The sequence below is a fragment of the Microtus pennsylvanicus genome, chromosome 5 (genome assembly GCF_037038515.1).
Source record: "Microtus pennsylvanicus isolate mMicPen1 chromosome 5, mMicPen1.hap1, whole genome shotgun sequence".
Taxonomy (NCBI): Eukaryota; Metazoa; Chordata; class Mammalia; order Rodentia; family Cricetidae; genus Microtus; species Microtus pennsylvanicus.
This window is the reverse complement of record NC_134583.1, coordinates 94,630,507-94,650,082: the sequence shown is the minus strand read 5'-3', so window position 1 is coordinate 94,650,082 and position 19,576 is coordinate 94,630,507. Positions and strand designations below refer to the sequence as shown.

The 19,576-nt window shown below is 39.0% G+C and overlaps 1 protein-coding gene and 1 pseudogene across 1 annotated transcript; one reads left to right on the top strand and one right to left on the bottom strand.

Annotated features, from left to right (window-relative positions):
* Positions 1–990: 990 nt before the first annotated feature.
* On the bottom strand, positions 991–14,809 carry LOC142851102 (glycine N-acyltransferase). The gene is made up of 6 exons (XM_075975011.1): positions 14,508–14,809; positions 12,383–12,477; positions 9,131–9,238; positions 6,201–6,327; positions 2,928–3,099; positions 991–1,703 (listed from the first exon to the last, which is right to left on the bottom strand). Exons 2-6 carry the CDS (start codon positions 12,461–12,463, stop codon positions 1,301–1,303), a joined length of 891 nt encoding a protein of 296 aa, XP_075831126.1. The 5' UTR covers positions 12,464–12,477; positions 14,508–14,809; the 3' UTR covers positions 991–1,300.
* Positions 14,810–18,331: 3,522 nt separating this feature from the next.
* On the top strand, positions 18,332–18,775 carry LOC142850263 (cytochrome c, somatic pseudogene; annotated as a pseudogene).
* Positions 18,776–19,576: the final 801 nt, after the last annotated feature.

Genomic DNA, 19,576 nt, shown 5'->3' with positions numbered 1-19,576 from the left:
CTGGGGACACAGAGTCCTGTTTAGAAAATCCTTTTGCACACCTATTTTGAAGGGCGCTGTTTATATTTTCTTATGACAGTTCATATTGAGGCCTTGATTTTTATTTTGTGCAGTTTTTTTTTGCAAGGAATCACATACTGTCTCATTACGCATCTTAGATTTTCTACAAAAGTCAGTTGACCCCTACATGAAAGCATCATGGAATATGTACCCTTTCTTACTGATTAATTATGGCCCAATTTCATTCTCAGCACAAATGGTGTATCTATGATTACATAGACAATCTCAAAGTTTATAAATATTGCACGTTGTATATTATGGAGAGGATTTATCCTTGAGAATGATGAGGGAACTGCAGAAAGCTAACTGTGGCACACAAGAGTTCCCATTTATTAAAAAAAAACAAAAAGGAAAGTCTGGTTTTAAAAAAATGAGGGTAGCTCAGTGGTTCAGAGCATTGGATACTCTTCTAGAGGGCCTGGGTTCAATTGCCAGCACCCACATGGCAGTTCACAATGTTTGAAACTCCTGTTCCTTGGGATCCGATACCCTCACACAGACATGCATGCAGGAAAAACACAAGCGAACATAAAATTAAAATAAATAAAAGAAAAAATGAGGGAAAAGACAGTCCTTTGAAAGTTTCGAATACCAATAACAAAACAAGATAAAGAACCAATAAGAACTAAGAGCTGGTTATGTCAAACTATTGACAAGCCTTTAGTTGGATTGATGAAAATAAGAAGATAGATCATTGCAATTAAAAAAATTAGAGTTGTGCAGAGTTATATGACAAGAGATTTAGAGGAAATTCAGGGAGACATACTTTTTAAAAATCTGCAATCTTACACTAAACTCTAAAACATGGAGGGATTTCTTAGTACACATGACCCACTAATGGTAAGCCAAGATGAGCTTGACCTTCATAACATAATGGTCCAATTACATGTAGTGATGACACTCCTTTTCCAAGAGGAACCATTTGGAGCTTTGTGTAGTTGATAAGGGAGTGTCATATAGATCCAGGATGTGTGACTAAATTAGAAGAGTTCAATACTGAAAGACATAGACCTTCTTCTGATAATGAACTTCAGGGAGTCTAAGAACAATCTGATGAACATGAACTATGGCATATCTGTCAGCCATTCACACTGCTTCCCCAGAGTACAGACAGCCCCACTCCTTTGCATCTGGTTTCCATTTATTCTCTCTTTTTGGTCACCTTTATTCTTTGTCTGCCATCCAATTACATCCCCAGATTCCCCCCACCCCCAACACCATCTTGTGTTCAAGGCTAGCTTCACATAGGCACACACTTCCATTGGTTCCAGGCACTGGGCATGGGGAGATGTTGCAGTTTGTAACTCATTTTTTGCATGGCAATATTGCTTTTGTCTGTGTGAGAATAAACAGGAAAGCCACGTTTCTTCATAATCTGGTCTTGTGAATAGACAACAAAGGAGACAAGACCTTGGTTTCGATACTCAGGCATGGTGCCTCCCATTCGCATCTCTCCAGTTTGGTCCATTAGGGTCCAGGATGCAGGGGTCCCCTCAGGCCCCAGGACACAGCAACTTGGGAACTTCTTTATACAGCGTTCAATGAATCTATGGCTCCGCTCATTGCCACCAAAAAGCCAGAATTTATTCACCAAGGTAGCATGGGTGATATCCAAGGATGAAAGTTTAAACATGTCTTGATTGCTATAGAGGGTCCAAGAAGAAAGCAAAGCCTGTTAATATAAGGGTACAGTCTATTCCTACCTCTATTATCTTAAGGGGCAGAGCATTGGAAGCAGCAAATGCAAAGTCCTGGAATATAGATGGACTTATGCTGGAAGGGCAGAAAGGCCAGAGTGGTAGGAGAAAATGAGCAAGAATAATAAATGTCAAACAGTGAACAGAGGACTTTACTTTTACAATAATGAAAAAAAAAGAGAGAGAGGAACCTGGTCAGATTTATACTTTTGTAGATTATTCTTACCATTTTTAATTTCCCTTCTTAACTTATTTAATGACTTTTTGTGTGGGGATGAATAAGAGGGTATGGATGTACATGGACTGTGGATTAGAGAAGAATCTGTGGAGATGGTTATCTCCTTTGACCATGTTGGTCTCAGGTATTGAGTTCAGTAGCTCAGTTAGTCAGCCTTGGCCATCAAAGTCCTTAATTGATGAACCATCTTGCTGGCAATATTATAATTCAAACTTTTTAAAAGTTTGTTATTTAATAATCCCATAAATATATGTCACATATGTTAGTTTTTTCTTTTTTTTTATTGAGAAAAAAACAATTTCCGCCTCCTCCCAGCCTCCCACCCCCCCCCACTCCTCTCCCTGTTCCCCCACTCCTCTCCCTCTCCCCCACTCCTCTCCCCCTCCCTCTCAAGTCTGAAGAGCAGTCAGGGTTCCCTGCCCTGTGGAAAGTCCAACGTCCTCCCCCCTCCATCCTGGTCTAGGAAGGTGAACATCCAAACTGGCTAGGCTCCCACGAAGCCAGAACATGAAGTAAGATCAAAACCCAGTGCCATTGTCCTTGGCTTCTCCACAGCCCTCATTGTCTGCCACATTCAGAGAGTCCGGTTTTATCCCCTGCTTTTTCAGTCACAGTCCAGCTGGCCTTGGTGGGCTCCCAATAGATCAGCCCCACTGTCTCCGTGGGTGGGTGCACATATGTTAGTTTTAAGCACTCTTAACTACCTTCATTCTACTGTCCTCATTCTATTGAAGTTCTGCCCCATAAGTTCTTCTTTCATTTCTTTTGTGTGTGTAGTGTAACCAGCTGAATATAATTAGAGTTGCTTGTATGAGAATGGGTGGGGTCATCTACAAGAGTGTGGACAGCAAGGACCAGAGTAAAATCAGCCTCAGCAGTGGGGCTGTAGAAGAAAGATGTGAGAGATATATAACAGCTCTGATCAAACTCACATGGCCTTGGGCTTGCCACTACCCGGAGATAAATTCTTTGGATCCAGCAGGTCAGGGAACAGTTTCTTGATTGTCTCTGCTGTTACAAAGAGGATGTTTTCTGAGCGGTTGACTTGGAAAGACTGAATGTTTGCAATATTTTGTATCGCCTCATTCAGGTGAGACTGGGAACCTAAATGGGTTTATAAGAAAACATTATGAACTTCTAAGAAGAGAGGAAATGGCTAGATATGTTCTGGGTGGGGCCTCTCCAATGGGGTAGAAAGTGTGAGATTTAAGATAGAATTTGAATATGCTCATGTTGATGCTGCTGTGTGAACGACCATATAGACATGGCGGGCAAAATGTTCCCTGTTTTACAAAAATGATGACATGACAGGGAATGAATTAATTCATAGTCATTTTGTGAATGAACCAAGACTGGAACTAAGTTTTTTTAAGGTATATAATTGTGTAGTTTTGAAAATAAAAGAGAATGAGCTATAAAATATGGTACCCAGATTCTTCTGAGTCATGTACCCAATATAGTAGATTTTTTCTTCTTTTTTTAATATTTATTTATTTATTATGTATACAATATTCTGTCTGTGTATATGCCTGCAGGCCAGAAGAGGGCACCAGACCCCATTACAGATGGTTGTGAGCCACCATGTGGTTGCTGGGAATTGAACTCAGGACCTTTGGAAGAGCAGGCAATGCTCTTAACCTCTGAGCCATCTCTCCAGCCCCCAATATAGTAGATTATTGAAGCAAGGATTTGGAATTTAATTCACTGCATCTGTTCCCTGGAGTAGTTCACTTCCATACCCCATCTGATCAATAGGAATATAAACTTATACAAAAAGAGTCTTAACAGTGTTAGACCTTGAGACTTTATTTATTGATTGGTTGATTGATCCTAGTTACCTTGAAACCAACTACATAGAAACTAGCAAAGGGTAGCTGACCAGAGACACATTGTACCATCATCACAACCAATAGTTGGCATTGACTGACAGTCAGAACCACCATCTACACATGTGAATGAGCCTATGGTGAAACAACATGTATTGAGTTCTCCAATCACCATATGATACGTGAACAAATTTAGTAGAGAAGAGTACTGTGCTGCCTGCAAAGCCCAAACTAAATTGTTGATTCTCTTTATTATGAGTTTTCTATTACATCAAATATTAGCTGACCTATCCCCCTGTTCTAGTTTCATACTGTGGCTGTTAAGAACACTATAATGAAACTCAACTGGGGGTAGAAGGATTTATTTGACTTATGGTATGGGAGAATTGTCTGTATTCTGTCAATTATATTTTGAATAAATGCTGATTGGCCAGGCTGGAAGTATAGGTGGGTCAACAAGACAGGAAGTAGAGGTGGGTGATGAGAACAGGAGAATTCTGGGAAGGAGGAAGCCCATTCCTCCTATTCCTGCCCAGACCACAGAAGAATCAGGATGTGACCTGCCCCGCAGAAAAAGGAGCCATGGAAAAAGCTGTGCTGTTTTAAAATGCTGGCATTCTGGGCCCTCCTGCCAGGGCAAACTCTGACTCTTTCACGCAGGTAATCTGACTACGGAGCATTTGAGTGTGTCTTCTGAGTGCACTACTGCAGCTTGCAGCAGGGACCTTGAAACTCCATAGAGATGTGGCAATAAACGTGGCTACAGCTGGTAACTCCGCCATGAGGCTGGAATCGCATAAAGCTAAGTAATGGGGTGGATCCAGCCATCAAAGCCACGGCCTTAATCCTACCCATATTGCTTGGTAAATTAAAGACTTGTGTGGTCAAAAAAGAGAGATATACAGTAAAGAGAGTCAAAGATGAAAAAAAGCCTCTAAATGGTTTACACTGTGTTAAAAATATATGCAGGCTAAAGATTAAAGTCCTTAAAATAAAAAAAGAGAGTAGTTGGGTGTGGTGGTACACACTTTTAATCCCAATGCCTGGGAGGCAGAGGCAGACAGATCTCTGTGAGTTCAAGGTGTGGTAGCACAAGCCTTTAATTCCAAAGTTTGGGAGGCAAAGGCAGACAGACCTCTGTGAATTCAAGTTGTGGTGGCAGACACCTTTAATCCCAGCACTGGGGAGGCAGACACAGGCAAGATCTCTGTGAGTTCAAGGACAACCTGGTCTACAGAGTTATTCCAGGACAAAGATATACAGAGAACCTGTCTCAAACAGTAAAAGTAAAAATAAAAAATAGAGGTTAAAATAAAGCCACGTAAAGATAAAAAATACACAAAGAATCTTGATATTCTATGTTATTGTGCTCTTTTTGAATTGTTTAAATGCTGAGGAAAGAACAACAACTGCTAAGATATTTGCTTATAAATACTGCTGAACTAACACAAGATAGGTATTTTGAAAATACCTTGACTTCAAAATTGAAGTCAAAAGATATGTTACTTTGGAGAAGAGATTTTGCTTTTGTTTCCACAGGAAATGAGAGGCTGTGGATTCATTCTGAGTTAGAAAACTCAGGTTTGGTCAAGGAAGACCACCTGAAAAATCTCCAGTAGGAACAGATGGCCCAGATGTCTGAGTTCTACATCCAGAACAGATTCAAGATGTGCCTGAGATGATCAAGCCTCACAGGATACTCCAGTCAGGACTTGATTATAATTCTAAATTTTCTTTAGGTCCTCATAAGATTATCATCGCCCCTAACCAGCTGAAAGTAGACTGAAAAACTACACCCACATTCCCAAAAAATGGACTATGGATATTTTCCTTTGTTTAAAAAAAGAGAGGGGGAAGTGGTGTGGGAGAATTGTCTGTATTCTGTCAATTATATTTTGAATAAACGCTGATTGGCCAGGCAGGAAGTATAAATGGGTCAACCAGACAAGAAGTAGAGGTGAGGTGATGAGAACAGGAGAATTCTTAGAAGGAAGAAGTCTATTCCTCCCATTCCTGCCCAGACCACCTAAGAAGGAGGATGTGACCTACCCTGCTGAAAAAGGTACTGAGCCATGTGGCTAACATAGATAAGAATAATGGGTTAATATACATTATACGAGCTAATATGAAGCCTGAGCTAATGGGCCAATCAGTTTATAATCTTCTCAAGATCTCTGTATGATTTTCTCTGGGACTAAATGGCTGGGGGACTGGGTGGGACAGAAACACCAATGAGCCCAGCCCTCATATTACAGACTTATACTTTGAGGTCACAAATTGTGAACATCTGACTAAGGACATGGAACTTGGCAGGGAGAGCATGGAGATCTTGTGAGATAAGAGACAGAAGGGATTGAGCTCATTTCTCATTGTTCTTACTTTGAATCTGCAAATGTTGTTTCCAGTTGATTACTTCTGGGGAGTCCAGGAATTCCTGACAGTTCTGGGGATCTTTAGAGAAGATTTGGTAAGTATTGGTGTAGAAATCATGATCATCTGCCATGTCCTGTTATCATGGAGAAAGGAGAGATAATACTTATTGCTTATTGTTTATGACTGCAGTGCTGGGAGAAAGAAAGAGGAGTCAGCAAGATGCCATGGAGCAGCCAGAGGGGAAAGATGGGAGATGCCAGCTGGAACCTTGCTGGTAGGTCCCAAGACAAATGGTAAAATATAAAATAATAGAAATGGGTTAACCAAATATATAAGAGCTAGCTAACAATATGCTTAAATATATTTAAGTGATTGGCCAAGCAGTGATTTAAATCATATAGTTTCTGTGTGATTATTTTGTGGTCTGGGTAGCCAGGAACGAACAAGCAGCTTCCTACAACAGAATGTTGCCCCAATGTGGTCAACTAAATCCACTTAAAACCTGAGAGAGCTTGAAAAGGAATTCTAGACACAAAAGAACAGAATTTAGCACAATTTCCTGGTAGCCACAATTTTTTTTCTAGATGGGCTTGTGGCTGCTTTTAGAGAGATGCAGTAAAGAACTGTGCAGCTTCTTTAAAAAACAGCAGTTCCTGGTTCTCCGGCACAGGCAGCTCTGACTCTTTTGGGTGGTCTGGCTACTGACCATTTAAATGGGGTTTGTGAGTTTAGTTCTACAACATTCTTAATGGCAACATAGACCCACTGTGTGCCTGAAAATTGGGGCTGTGAGCATGGCTCACACTAAACAGTGTTCCACCATGTTGGATTGGACAGAGCCAAAAGGCAAAGCAGCCTTAGTCCTAGTAAGGCTGTTAATCATTTTAAGAAGTACTCCTGGACAGAAAAGGATTTAAGATACACAATAGGACAGATTCAGACATAAAAGATCTCTATGTATAAAAGACATAGTGTGTTAAAAAATGTATGTAGGCTTGGGAGAGAAAAAAAGAGTAAAGAGACAGTAAATATAATGTAAGAGTATAGACAGTCATAGATTAAAGGAGTAAAGATAATAAAATAAATATTAAACTTGTATTAAAAGTAATAGAGTAAGAAGAATAAGCCATGTAGAGATGGGAATATACACAAAGAGTCTAGACTATGTATATTATTGTGTTTTCTTTAAATTTTTGACTGTGAAGGAGCTAAATACGGAGAGACATTTCACTGTATGGGCTGCTAAGCTAGATCAGCTTGTATATTTTAAAGGTATCATATTTTGGGTCAGAATTTGGGTCAAAGGATTTGTTGCTTTAGAAAAGAGGTTCTTCTTTTGTTTCCACAGAGGATGAGAACCTGTGAATCTTTCCAGACTAATGTGGTTTGATGAACCAAGACTCCCCAAAAGGTTGCCATGAACACACCCCAAAATTACTTTGCTCAACAAAAAGCAGGAAGCAGTTTGGAGAGAACTATACCTGAATTCCCCAAATAATCTTTATAAAAGTTTCTCTACATTTAAAGGGGGATATGATATAGAAATGAATACTTTGCTTTGGTATGGATCTATCAACAAAAATTTAAGGTCAATTTTGTTACATATTTAATTCTGTTTTTGATTAAGAAATTGTGTTTGTGCAGTTCATTTAAAAATGTAACATATAATTAAGAAATACAGGTTAATAGATAGCCATCTATAATAATCAAGCTTGTAATCATGTTAGTTAGGTTTCTAGGTATATAGAGATATATTTCAGATAGGTATTCTTCAAACCTTCCAAAGACTAGAGAATATGACATTTAAAGTGTTTTTAAAAGTCAAGACTTTTCATGACAATGAGACACATCTTCTCCTGGCAGCACCAATCTACATCAAGAAAATGATGGGCACCGAAGAGGCTCTTTATGGTGTTGGTTAGCCATTTGGGCAAAAAACTGCTGTTACTTGGACTGCTTAATGCTATGCTGTATGAACTGGACATGCAGGATCCACAGAAAAATGACTGCTGAACTTGTTTAAATGTGAGAAGATCCTTCAGGGTTCCTGCTTCATGAAAGAGTCTGCCAGACATTCTGCAGAACACAGAAGAAAGTGACTGACAAACTGCCAATATAGGCAAAACTGTCTTTGAAATTTCCTGCTTCATGGAAAAGTCTTCCAGATACTATGGGCCTATAAGCTGAAGATGGATGCCCCAATGGTACAGAAGAACTTAGGGTGAATGTCTAGGCAGTGAGATGTCTCTTTAAATTCTAGTTTTGGAAGTTGCTAACAATGCACTCCCTGTTAACTTAGGTAATTTTATAAACTTCTGGAGTCTTTGATGGAGTTGAAGAATAGATAGTTACAGTTTTCCTTAGTTATGATAAAAGATAAAAAATATAAATATAGTATATGTAATTCTTGTTTGACACCTGTTTTGTTATATGTAATTTTACTATGTTAAAACTAAAACCTTCCTTTTTATTTAGACAGAAAAGGTGAGGTGATGTGGGATTTCCCTTTCTATGCTGTGGTTACCATTTGTTAATAAAGAAGCTGTCTTGGGCTTGGCAGGGCAGAATACAGACAGATAGGGAAAACTAAACTGAATGCTGGGAGGAAGAAGGAGGAGTCAGCAAGATGCCATGGATCCGGCAGAGGAGAAAGATGAGAGCTGCCAGCTGGAACCTTGCTGGTAGGCCACAAGCCTCATAATAAAATATAAAATAATAAAAATGGGTTAACCAAAGATATAAGAGCTAGCTAGCAATATGCTTAAGTGATTGGCCAGGCAGTGATTTAAATCATATAGTTTCTGTGTGATTATTTTGTGGTCTGGGTAACTGGGAACAAGGAAGTGGCCTCCTAAAGCATGTAATCTGGGATAAGATTTTTTTAGATTCTACATGAATAATCATATAAGCATATTTGTTCACATCTAGTTCCTTACCTGTTCCTGAGGACGGACAACCACTGTGTTAAAATTAGGCCACTTGTCAACTACAGCTTTTAGGTTGAATGGGTTTCCATGGTTCATGTGAAAGACAGTCCCATAAACCTGAAAGGAAGTGAGACGGTTAGTTTATTAAGATGAATCAAAAAGCACCTTGTGTGGTCTGGACAGAGACATTCCTGTGAAATTGTGACAGTTGGTGATAACAAAGAGCCAAGGAAGAATCTAGGACAAACGATCTCATTCACTACTCTTTTCTTTAAGGATATTCCAGACTTCTCTTGGGAGAAAATGTGTACACTAGTGCATGACTAAAGAGTTAAGTATTCCCTTTTAAAAGCTAGAGAGTGACCTCATCTCACTCCATGGGCTCAACAAAACCACTGGGAAACACCCAGATTGTTCTCAAAATGCTTGACATTCACCTTTAACATAAGGAATAGAGAGATTACATTTTAATATTCCATATCAGCGAACATGTAAAAATAGCTTTTAGCTTTTAGAATTTCTAAAAATAGTTGTTCAACATAAAAATAACTCATGAAAAAATAATGTATCAAATGATATAATTTCCGAGAAAAATTTAAGTTTACTTTCTCCCTGAGAGATTTCTTGACACCTGTGGATTTCCAGGGAACGTAGAAGGTCTTGGCTCTTATCAGTGAACTTTACTAAAATGTGGTTTTTTTTCATTTTAGTTTGATTTGAGACAGATTTATTTGGGTAGTAAATAGTAGGACTGGTTCCCCCATTAGCCTTTTATTATTAAATAAAACAAAACAGTCTATAAGTAATAGAATGATAATATTTTTCTTCTTTATAAAAGGGAGTAGAAAATCTGCTAGAGAAAGTAATAACTGAGGGCTGGAGAGATGGCTCAGCCATTAAAGGCTAGGCTTACAACCAAAAATATAAGAGAAAGTAAGAACCAAATCTACTCATTTTGTCTTAAATAATTTTGTACAAAATGCCTTATAGAGTGCCAGAAATCTGGAACTATTTTTTCTCTAAGCCACACACATGCAATCACACAAGCACAAACATTCATCTACTCACACACAAAGATGAGCACAAACACACACAGAAATATACAAACAGGTGAAATACACATGAACTATTTTACACACATACAACTACTCACACAAACACACACAGAAATACACAAACAGGTGAAATACACATGAACTATTTTACACACATACAACTACTCACACAAACACACACAGAAATACACAAACAGGTGAAATACACATGAACTATTTTACACACATACAACTACTCACACAAACACACATACACACAGAAATACATATACAAATACATGCATATTCACATATATGTTATAGAGTAGTCTTTGTACACAATGAATGTGTATTACTTTCATTGACTAATAAATAGATGATTGACCAATAGCTGAGGAGGAATAGATTGAACAAGAGAGCCAGACTAGGAGAATTCTGGGAAGGGGGAAGGGTGGAGTCAGAGGAGTCACCAGCGGATGCAGAAGTAATTGGACACACAAAATGAGATAGAGGTAATAGTTACAAGCCTCAGTGCAGCACAAAGATGAATAGAAATGAGTTAAGTTGAAGAAATCGTAATAAAACTGAGCTATAGGTTAAGCATTTATAATTAATGTAAGCCTCAGTGTGTTTATTTGTAACCAAGCAGTCAGGACAGAAAAACTTCACATAAATACATCCATACATACGTCCATACATACACCACCACAAGCACATACAGAACACACAGAAAACATAAACACTGCATACATATATACACACATAAACCATACACACAAACACACATACACAGCACACACAAACATAGTTATACTTGAGCTCCACTGGAGTGGACCTTACCTCGTTTGATAAAAAAAAAAATCAAGCATCTGAATCCACCATTAGAGCTGCTTTTATACAGCTCACATGTAAATATTTGTATCTATTGACATCGTTTAGTCAACTCTAAGGTCTCTACTCAGTTGCACTGGGTTTGTGGAGAAAAAAATGGAAGCCAAGTTCAAAATATTCTGATATGCGTTAAGCTCAGAGCAACAGACATGTTTCTAACTTTCAACTCAAGATGGTTTAATTTTCACATGGCAAGCATTCTCCTGGAAGGAACAAATTAAACATTAATAGGTACCCTCAACTAAATGTGAAGGAAAACCCCAGGGAATCTCAAGTGCTGCTAAGGAATGATTCTTGAAAAAAAGCAATAGAAAAACTTATCAGTCAGCAGAGGGCAAAGTCCATCTGTGCACACGACTGTGCTGCAACTCAATGCCTTTGAGATATGAAGAAATAGATATCCCACATATTCTTGCATTTTATTTATGTATTTTATTTGTGGGGCATCCATGAGTCACAGCATGTGTGTGGAGGTCAGATGGTAACTTTTAGGACTTAGTTCTTTTCTGTCACCGAGTGGGATCTGAAGATCAGACCCAGGCTGTCAGGCCTGCAGGCAAGCACCTGTCTCTCGAGAAGTCTTGCTTACCATAATGTTTAAATTACTTCTTTATATCACCACAGTCTTCTTATGATGGTTGAGTCTCACATTATGTATCCCTGGCTGGCCCAGAACGCATATGTAGATAGGATAGCCTCGAACTCACAGAATCACCTGCCTATTGGCTTCCAAGTGCAGAGATTAAAGGTATGCACTACCTCAGCTAACTATATCTCCATATTCTTAACTAATGACACAGATATAGTGGCAATATATTGAAAAAAGTTATGTAAATTAAATTGGAAAAATATGAAATATGTATTGGCTCAAAATAATATTGCATAGGATTTGGGAAGATGGCTCAATGAATAAAGCACTTACCACACAATAAACTCCACATATAAACTCCAGTTCAAAGTTCTCATCGCCAGTACCCACACAGTACCTAGTAGTGCTGACATCCTGCTTGCAATCCCAATGCTTGGAAAGAATAGTCAGGGGAATTTCCTGAACAACCCATCTATACTAATGGAATTGGTCAGCTCCAGGTTCACCAAGAAACCCTGTCCTAATATAAGGTGAAAAGTGATCAAGGAAGACACTGAACATCAATCTTGAGCTCTTCATGCATGCACATATTCTATTCATGCATGTACACACTACACACACATCAATCACACCAAACACATTCACACATGCCACACGTGCGTGCACACACAAACAGTGAAGCATAAATGCCAGACTCTTTTTCACTTCCACTTTCTCCTTGTTGACCTTCACATTTTCTGAGATCACCTTTAAGGATTCAGGAAGATACTTCCTCAATGATCTCTCCAGCGTCTGCAGCATTTGGGCACCTTGCAGTGTGACAGCCATGAGGACACTTTAGCCTAGAGAAATAATAAACGGACACTCATTAATGACAGAAACAACAGTAGCCAGTTCTGTATGATTAGCCAAATCTTCCATTCACTAACATCCTCACCAGCCCTAAGGAAGCACCAGACTTGCAGGAGGAACACAGGAGTCTCTCTCTTACCTTCTCAGTTTCTCATCTCACCACTGGATTCAAATTACATGAACAAGTGCATTTTATTCTTTAGAGTTTCCAGTGTGCTGTTGTGTCTCCTGGCATCTCCAGTAATGGTGTTACTCAGGAAGTTGCTTAGCCTCTGTGCTTTGGTTTCTTAAAAGGTAGATGGGATGATAGCATCATTGGGCTCATAGAATGTTTGTGGGGCTAAAATTAGATTGACTAACATTCAATGTGTTTTGGCAGAGAGTTGGTCATATAAACAATATTCAACTGTGCTATTTATTTTCTTGATAATGTTTCTCCTCCTCTTCTTTCTCCTCATGTGAGTTAACAATGCATATCTTGATGAAAATGTTTCATGGTAAAATACTTTGAAATTTTTAGATATAAATGACAAAACTTTAAAGCCAAGTCACATTCCAGCTGCTATTTTTAGCCTGTTGTTGGTTTTGCCTTTCTTGCATAGTTTCCTCTCTAAGTAAATTCTTGAGTAGCACTGAGCAACTTCTAATTGAACTCTGGAGTTGCTGACCCTGCCATGCCAGGAATAGAAATTAATCTGATGAAAGCAGTTTAAAACAACAGAACAGAATTTTTTAAAGCTATACAAACACAGGTATGTGCTAAATAGAACTTCAATGTTAATGACTAGGGAAAAAATGTAAAATCCAATCTAGCAAATATGGTAACTCTCAAACATTAACACCATACCTACAGGCATGATATACAGTGAATATAGGTATAGGATTGTGGAATGTGGGCATAATATTACTATTAAAAGTACAATCAGAATATATAGGGCACAAAATAGCTTCTAAGTAACATGCAAAGGATGAGTTTAAAAGAAAACGCAGGTAAATTCAAAACTAGTCTTCAGATGCAATCTTGAGAATACATTTTTCTTGCTATCTGATTAAGTGATATCACCGTGGGGTGTATTCTTGCTACCCTCTTACCAGTAGTGGGCAGAGAAACCCAAGTACTCTGTAATACAACTGGAAAGATTGAGAACAGCAGTGTAGTACTTCCACACAGTAGATTCTATATTCACCCACTTCCAAAAACCATAAAATACTTCCTCATTACTGCATAGAAGAAATATCTAAGGAGTTTTCATTATACTTGACAAACTACCTTTTACAGAATTCGTGCATGCTATATGTTTCATCAAGTGACATTGCTATTTTTTCCTTAGGTATTTTTGGTACATATTCTGAGAGTCACTCAGTATGATCAATAATGACCTTTTACAAACCATGTTGCTTTATATATTTAAGGTATACCATGAAATTTTGTAGAAAATACACACAGTGCATAGCTTTATGTTAAATTTTTGGGTGCCGTGGATGTGTGTATGCTGCCAGACTGAAGCAATTAACATAGTCCATTATGTCAATAGGTATGGAGAATTTTGTTTGTTTGGATGCTCTATGAGCACAGCTGATACCATGAGCTAGGGAGATGGCTCAGCAGGCAGAGGTACTTACAACACAAGCTCGGTGACCAGAGTTTGATCTCCAAAACACACATAAAGGTGAAAGGAGAAAATCAGCTCTTCAGAGTTATCCACTGCCCTTTACAAAAGGGCTGTGGTACACATGCTCCCAATATAAATTAATAGATAGAGAAAGAGATGATGATGATGATGATGATGATGAAGAAGAAGAAGATAAATAGATGATAGATAGATAGATAGATAGATAGATAGATAGATAGATAGATAGATAGATATAGATATAGATAGATATTTTAATGAACAGTTAAAACCCACTCATCACTTATGCATCCCACAAAAATATTTTATGACCTACAGTTCCTGTGTTGTTCATTTGGCTTCCAGACCCTTTCATCCCACAGATCTACTGCTCTGAGACACATCCTCACCTGGAAAGCTGTCTCCACAGGAAGTATTTGTAAAAGTGGACTTCTGGGAGGTGAAAGACCCTTCCGAGGCAGCAGGCTCAGTGGGAATCTGAAGAGTGAGTGAACGTTGATGTGCCTCTTGCAAAAATTAACTGAGCTGGGGCTGGAAATATGAACCTTGCACTTGGCACGTTTACAAAATCTTCTTGTTGTTAGCTCTAGTGAAATCCAATCCTTCCCTCGTTCACTGGTCTCAGGCTGTAGGAACTGGCTCTGCAAGATGAGGCTAACATTTGCTCTCTGAACTTCTCTCTTGTAAACATTACCTTGTTCTTCACCCCACTTACCATTAGTATGCCAAACAAAGGTATAATAGGCCAGCAGAGTGGGAAGGGACAGTTAGGTAAGCAATATCCTCTTCCTCCCCATTCTTACCATCAAATATCACCAACAGCACAAGGCAGGAAGTTTGATTTATAGAGCTTAATATTATATCTTTTTTTAAAATGTATAACATAAAAGAAAATGACTTTCCTGCAGTGTTAGAGCAATACAAATCCCTTTCTTCATAGTCTTTTTCTGCTGAGACCAGTTTGTGTTCTTGGTCTGTGTTCCCTCAGGAGGCCATATTTATGTCCATGGTCTGTGCTGCTGCCTGAAGTCATGCTGATGTCTGTGGCCTGTGTTGCCACTGGAGGCCACGTCAATGTCCATGACCTGTGCTGTGGTCAAGGACCATAATGGTGCCAGGGGTCCAGACTGTAGCCAAGGATTGTAGTAGTGTCTGTGATCTTAACTGCTGCCAGACACCATGCTGAGGTTCGTGGTCCATGCTGATGGATGCTGGAGGCCACGTGGATGTCTATGGTACCTGTGCTATTTCCAGAAACCCATGTGTAAGTTCATGATCCATGCTGCCACTTTTTGTAAATGTCAAGGAAGCTTCTGCTGCAGTGGTGTCTATGACTGCAGACTTATAGTTGAGAATGAGCGACATAGAAGAGTTCTGTGGCGTCTGTCTCCCCCACTTTCCCCACAGAGAAACAGTCTAGACAGAAAGTCATTGAAGAGAACTCTTAATCTCACTTTTAGGGAAACAGAAACTGGTGGCTACTGTGGTGAAGATAGAAAAATATTCAGAACAGAGATCTTTTATTCTTTTATAAATTCCACGAAAGGGCTGTATTATGCTATTGTCATAATGTATAGGATATATGTTGACTTTCCATAGTAGTAAATGATATGCTGTATCTGCCTCCTCTATAACCCTTTCTTATCTCCTCTCACTTTACCCTCTTTTCTCTTCTAAATCTCTTAGAATACCTCTTTTTTTATTCTGTCATTCACATGACAGAAAATATGTGATGCTTATCTATGTGAGCCTGCCTGTTCCACTGATGATCCCATTCGGTTCCGTACATTGTCCTGTAATGCAATTTCATTCTTCTTTGTCACTAAACAATGCTCTGCTGTGCGTGTATGTATATAACACAGTTCTTCCATCAGTCATCCACTGATGGCTGCCTACCCTGCCTTGGCTATTATAAAGAAGTAATGAATCACAGGCATCCGGACATCTCTGTCATAAGCTTTGACTCTCTGGCTATGGCCTTAGTATGGATGAAACACCTGGTGCTTTTAATTTCTTTCTATAACATCCCATTGAGTTCTACAGTGGCTGAACTAGTCTGCATTGCCACCAGCAATGTCTAAGGGTTCCTTCTCTGCTTCACTGCTGCCAGCATTTTCTGTCTGACTTCTTAAGGCTAGACATTTTGACTGGAGTGAGAAGGAATCTTGATGCAATTTTGATTTTCATTTTCCTGGTGGCAGAGGCTTTCCTTTCTAAACTGACAACACCTATTAACATTTGATCCACCTTTCTAAGGACAGACAAGGTTCATTGGGAAGTTATTCTCAGTCCCAACTTCGCTATACGAGACAACTAAGGGAGAAAGCTTGACAGTCTCCGTGTTCTTGGAATCAGTACCATTTTCCCAGCTAGTCATGAGTTCTGCTAAGGAAAGAAGAGAAGCTCAAACTAGAGAACCAGAGAAACAAGTATTACCTACACAGAGAGTCAAAAGAGCTTGTGTGTTCCTTTAGTCAATCGACTGGCACTGTGCAAGTCTGCACGTATTTTTCTCTGTCTCACTTTAGGATTCTGATGTGGGATTTCCCTCTTTATGCTTAAATACCATTAATGAGTAAAGAAACTGCTTTGAACCTATAGCAGGGCAGAGTTTAGGTAGGCTGGGGAGACAGAACTGAATGCTGGGAGAAAGAAGGGCTGAGTCAGGGATAAGCCATGGAGCCACCACCAGAGACAGATGTGCTGAAATTTTGCCGGTAGGCCACGACCCTGTGGTGATGCACAGGTTAATGGAAATGGGTTAAATTAATATGTAAGTGTTAGCCAATAAGAAGCTAGAGCTAATGGGCCAAGCAGTGATTTAAATAATACGGTTTCTGTGTGATTATTTTGGGGCTAAGCTGGAGGCGGCCAGAAACCAACAAGCAGCCCCCTCTTCCAACAAGATTTTGTATTTCCTTGGCACATTAATTCCCCTTCCCATCACTTGGGGTTTGAAGTCATTGTGATTAACCTTGAATTTATCCATAACATAACTCAGTTGAACTGTTTTGATGCCATTAACAGGGTAAACACACGGATTGCATAAATCACAAAGGTTGACTACAACAGAGAAAAGGGGTCCTCCTTTACCCCAATTACAGAAGCAGACCCCTCTTCTTTTGTCTTCTTCAGCCCACTTGCTTAAACATACAGCTAGTTAAAAGACAAGGAATGTGCCCACTCTCTTCTTCCAAAGGACAAGTCTCTTAACTTTTTTGATGCTTGGGAGAAAGATGTGTTGAAGTGGGGATAAAGGCAGTGGGAGGCAGTGGGGGCATATGTGGTCAATTTATATTGTATATATAAATGTAGTTCTTAAAGAATAAACACCCTTGTTGGCATGGGTGTGGAAAAGGGGGAACTATTCTGTATGGCTAGTAGTACTGTTGATTGGTACACCCATTATGAAAAATTGTATGAATACTTTAAACAAAATTTAAAAACAGAACTATCATTTTATCCATAAATACTTCTTTGGGGGCATATATACAATGAAGACCACCCTATCTTTACTTCATGAAGGCAAACTCATTGTGGGGCAATTCATAAATTGTCGAGATATGGAAATAACCTAAATGTTTGTTGATGGAGAAATGGGTAAAGAAACTATGGCATAAAAAGTATGATCACAATGTAATAATATTGGCCTTGACAAGAACAAGTTCTTACCATTTCTATGAAGTGAATGAACTTGACTGATATACCAACTAAGATAAACTAGGCAGAGAAAAACTAACACATGGATTCACTTATATACGGAACTTAAAACCATTTTTAAAAACACAGAAATAGAGAACAAAATGCTAGTCACGGAGGTTAGGCATAAGGTGAGAAAGATAGTATGTGTATCAGAGGATTACAAAATTTCCCTCATGTTGATAAGAAAATGTGGAGATCAACTTATAAATATCAAAATAGCAATGAACTTTATATGAGATTCAGACTAAATGGGATTGTAGATGCTCTTAATGTCAAATCAAAATATAGTAACTATATGTGAGGTGATGGACTTGTGAAATTGATTCACTATAAAAAACATTGTTGTTGTCTATTTCTTCTAAAACCTCATGTTGTACATATTTAAAATACACAATAAATTTTCTTAAAAATTAGTCTTCCAAGAACAAATGCAGTTCCACCAACACTAGTACATAGGTGCAGGCCGGTGTGTCTTTGGGCTAGAGAGCCGGATGCACGTCTTTGGGCCGCAGTGGTTGTGGTGTTGATCACCTGGGAGTGAATTAAAAATGGGTGACGTTGAGAAAGGCAAGAAGAGTTTTGTTCATAAGTGTGCCCAGTGCCACACTGTGGAAAAGGGAGGCAAGCACAAGACTGGACCAAATCTCAGCAGTATGTTTGGAAGGAAGACGGGTCAGGTGGCTGTATTCTCGTACACAGATGCCAACAAGAACAAAGACATCACCTGGGGAGGAGATGCCCTGATAGAGTGTTTGGATAATCTCAAAAAGTACATTCCTGGAACAAAAATGATCTTCGCTGGAATTAAGAAGAAGGGATAGAGAGCAGACCTAATAGCTTATCTTAAAAAGGCTACTAATGAGAAACTCCATTGCCTTATTTATTACAAAACAAATGTCTCATGACTTTTAACGTGTACCGTAATTTACTTCATACCCCCAAATTCAGATCATGAATAGCTAACAATGTTTTGTTGGACAGTCCTGATTAAGGAAAACTGACTTATAGAAAAGTAGATGTGATCTTTTATAAAAATGACAATTCCAGTTGCATAAACGCTATCATTGCTTTCCCTTTCTCAAAGTAAGATTGGACTAAATTATTAAAGATCTCCTTTCCACAAAAATGGGAGTGTCACCTCAAACCTACTGAATATTTTTATACTGAAATTTATATAGCTGGGCATATGACTATGTTTAAACACTGGGGAAATTCTGTCAACATCTCAGAAACAAGAAGACTCGCCTGTGTTTCAGTTTTTACTCACTGGCCTGTTACAGGCAATGGCCGGATGTCAGGAAGCAGCTGTCTATTCTTGGCTCAATGATGTTTTAATTAGAATTTCCTAAGTCAAAGGATGCCTCCTTTTACCACTGAAAGGCACTTACTGTGCTCTGTGTATAATAGCAAATGAAGAGTATTTAGCACTTGCAGATACCATACCATATACTATCATATATTCACGTATGAAATATTTATCATGGTTATTGAACAGAAAACACAGGTCTATCAGTGAAGTGATCAGTCCAAAGCACCTCTTGATGAAGAGCACTCTAGCTCCTAAGTAAAGGAAAGAGTGTGAGAGAAAAGTGTGAGCTATCCACAAGTCAGCACCATATCCTGACAGGAGAGATCGCGGACAACAGTCCACAAGAGGATAGGGATGTGCTGCTGAAGTGTCACTGACATTCAGAGAGTAGAAAACTGAACAAACCCGGTGGCTCAGTGGAGAGGTCTGCCCGTGCTTCATCTGCTG

Coding starts and splice junctions, on each gene's coding strand:
- LOC142851102 (XM_075975011.1), bottom strand. CDS start 12,463: ATGGCTGTCACACTGCAAGGTGCCCAAATGCTGCAGACGCTGGAGAGA. Junction 6,328..9,130: donor TTGTCCGTCCTCAGGAACAG/GTAAGGAACTAG, acceptor CCATGATAACAG/GACATGGCAGATGATCATGA. Junction 1,704..2,927: donor AGTGGCAAGCCCAAGGCCAT/GTGAGTTTGATC, acceptor GACCCTCTATAG/CAATCAAGACATGTTTAAAC.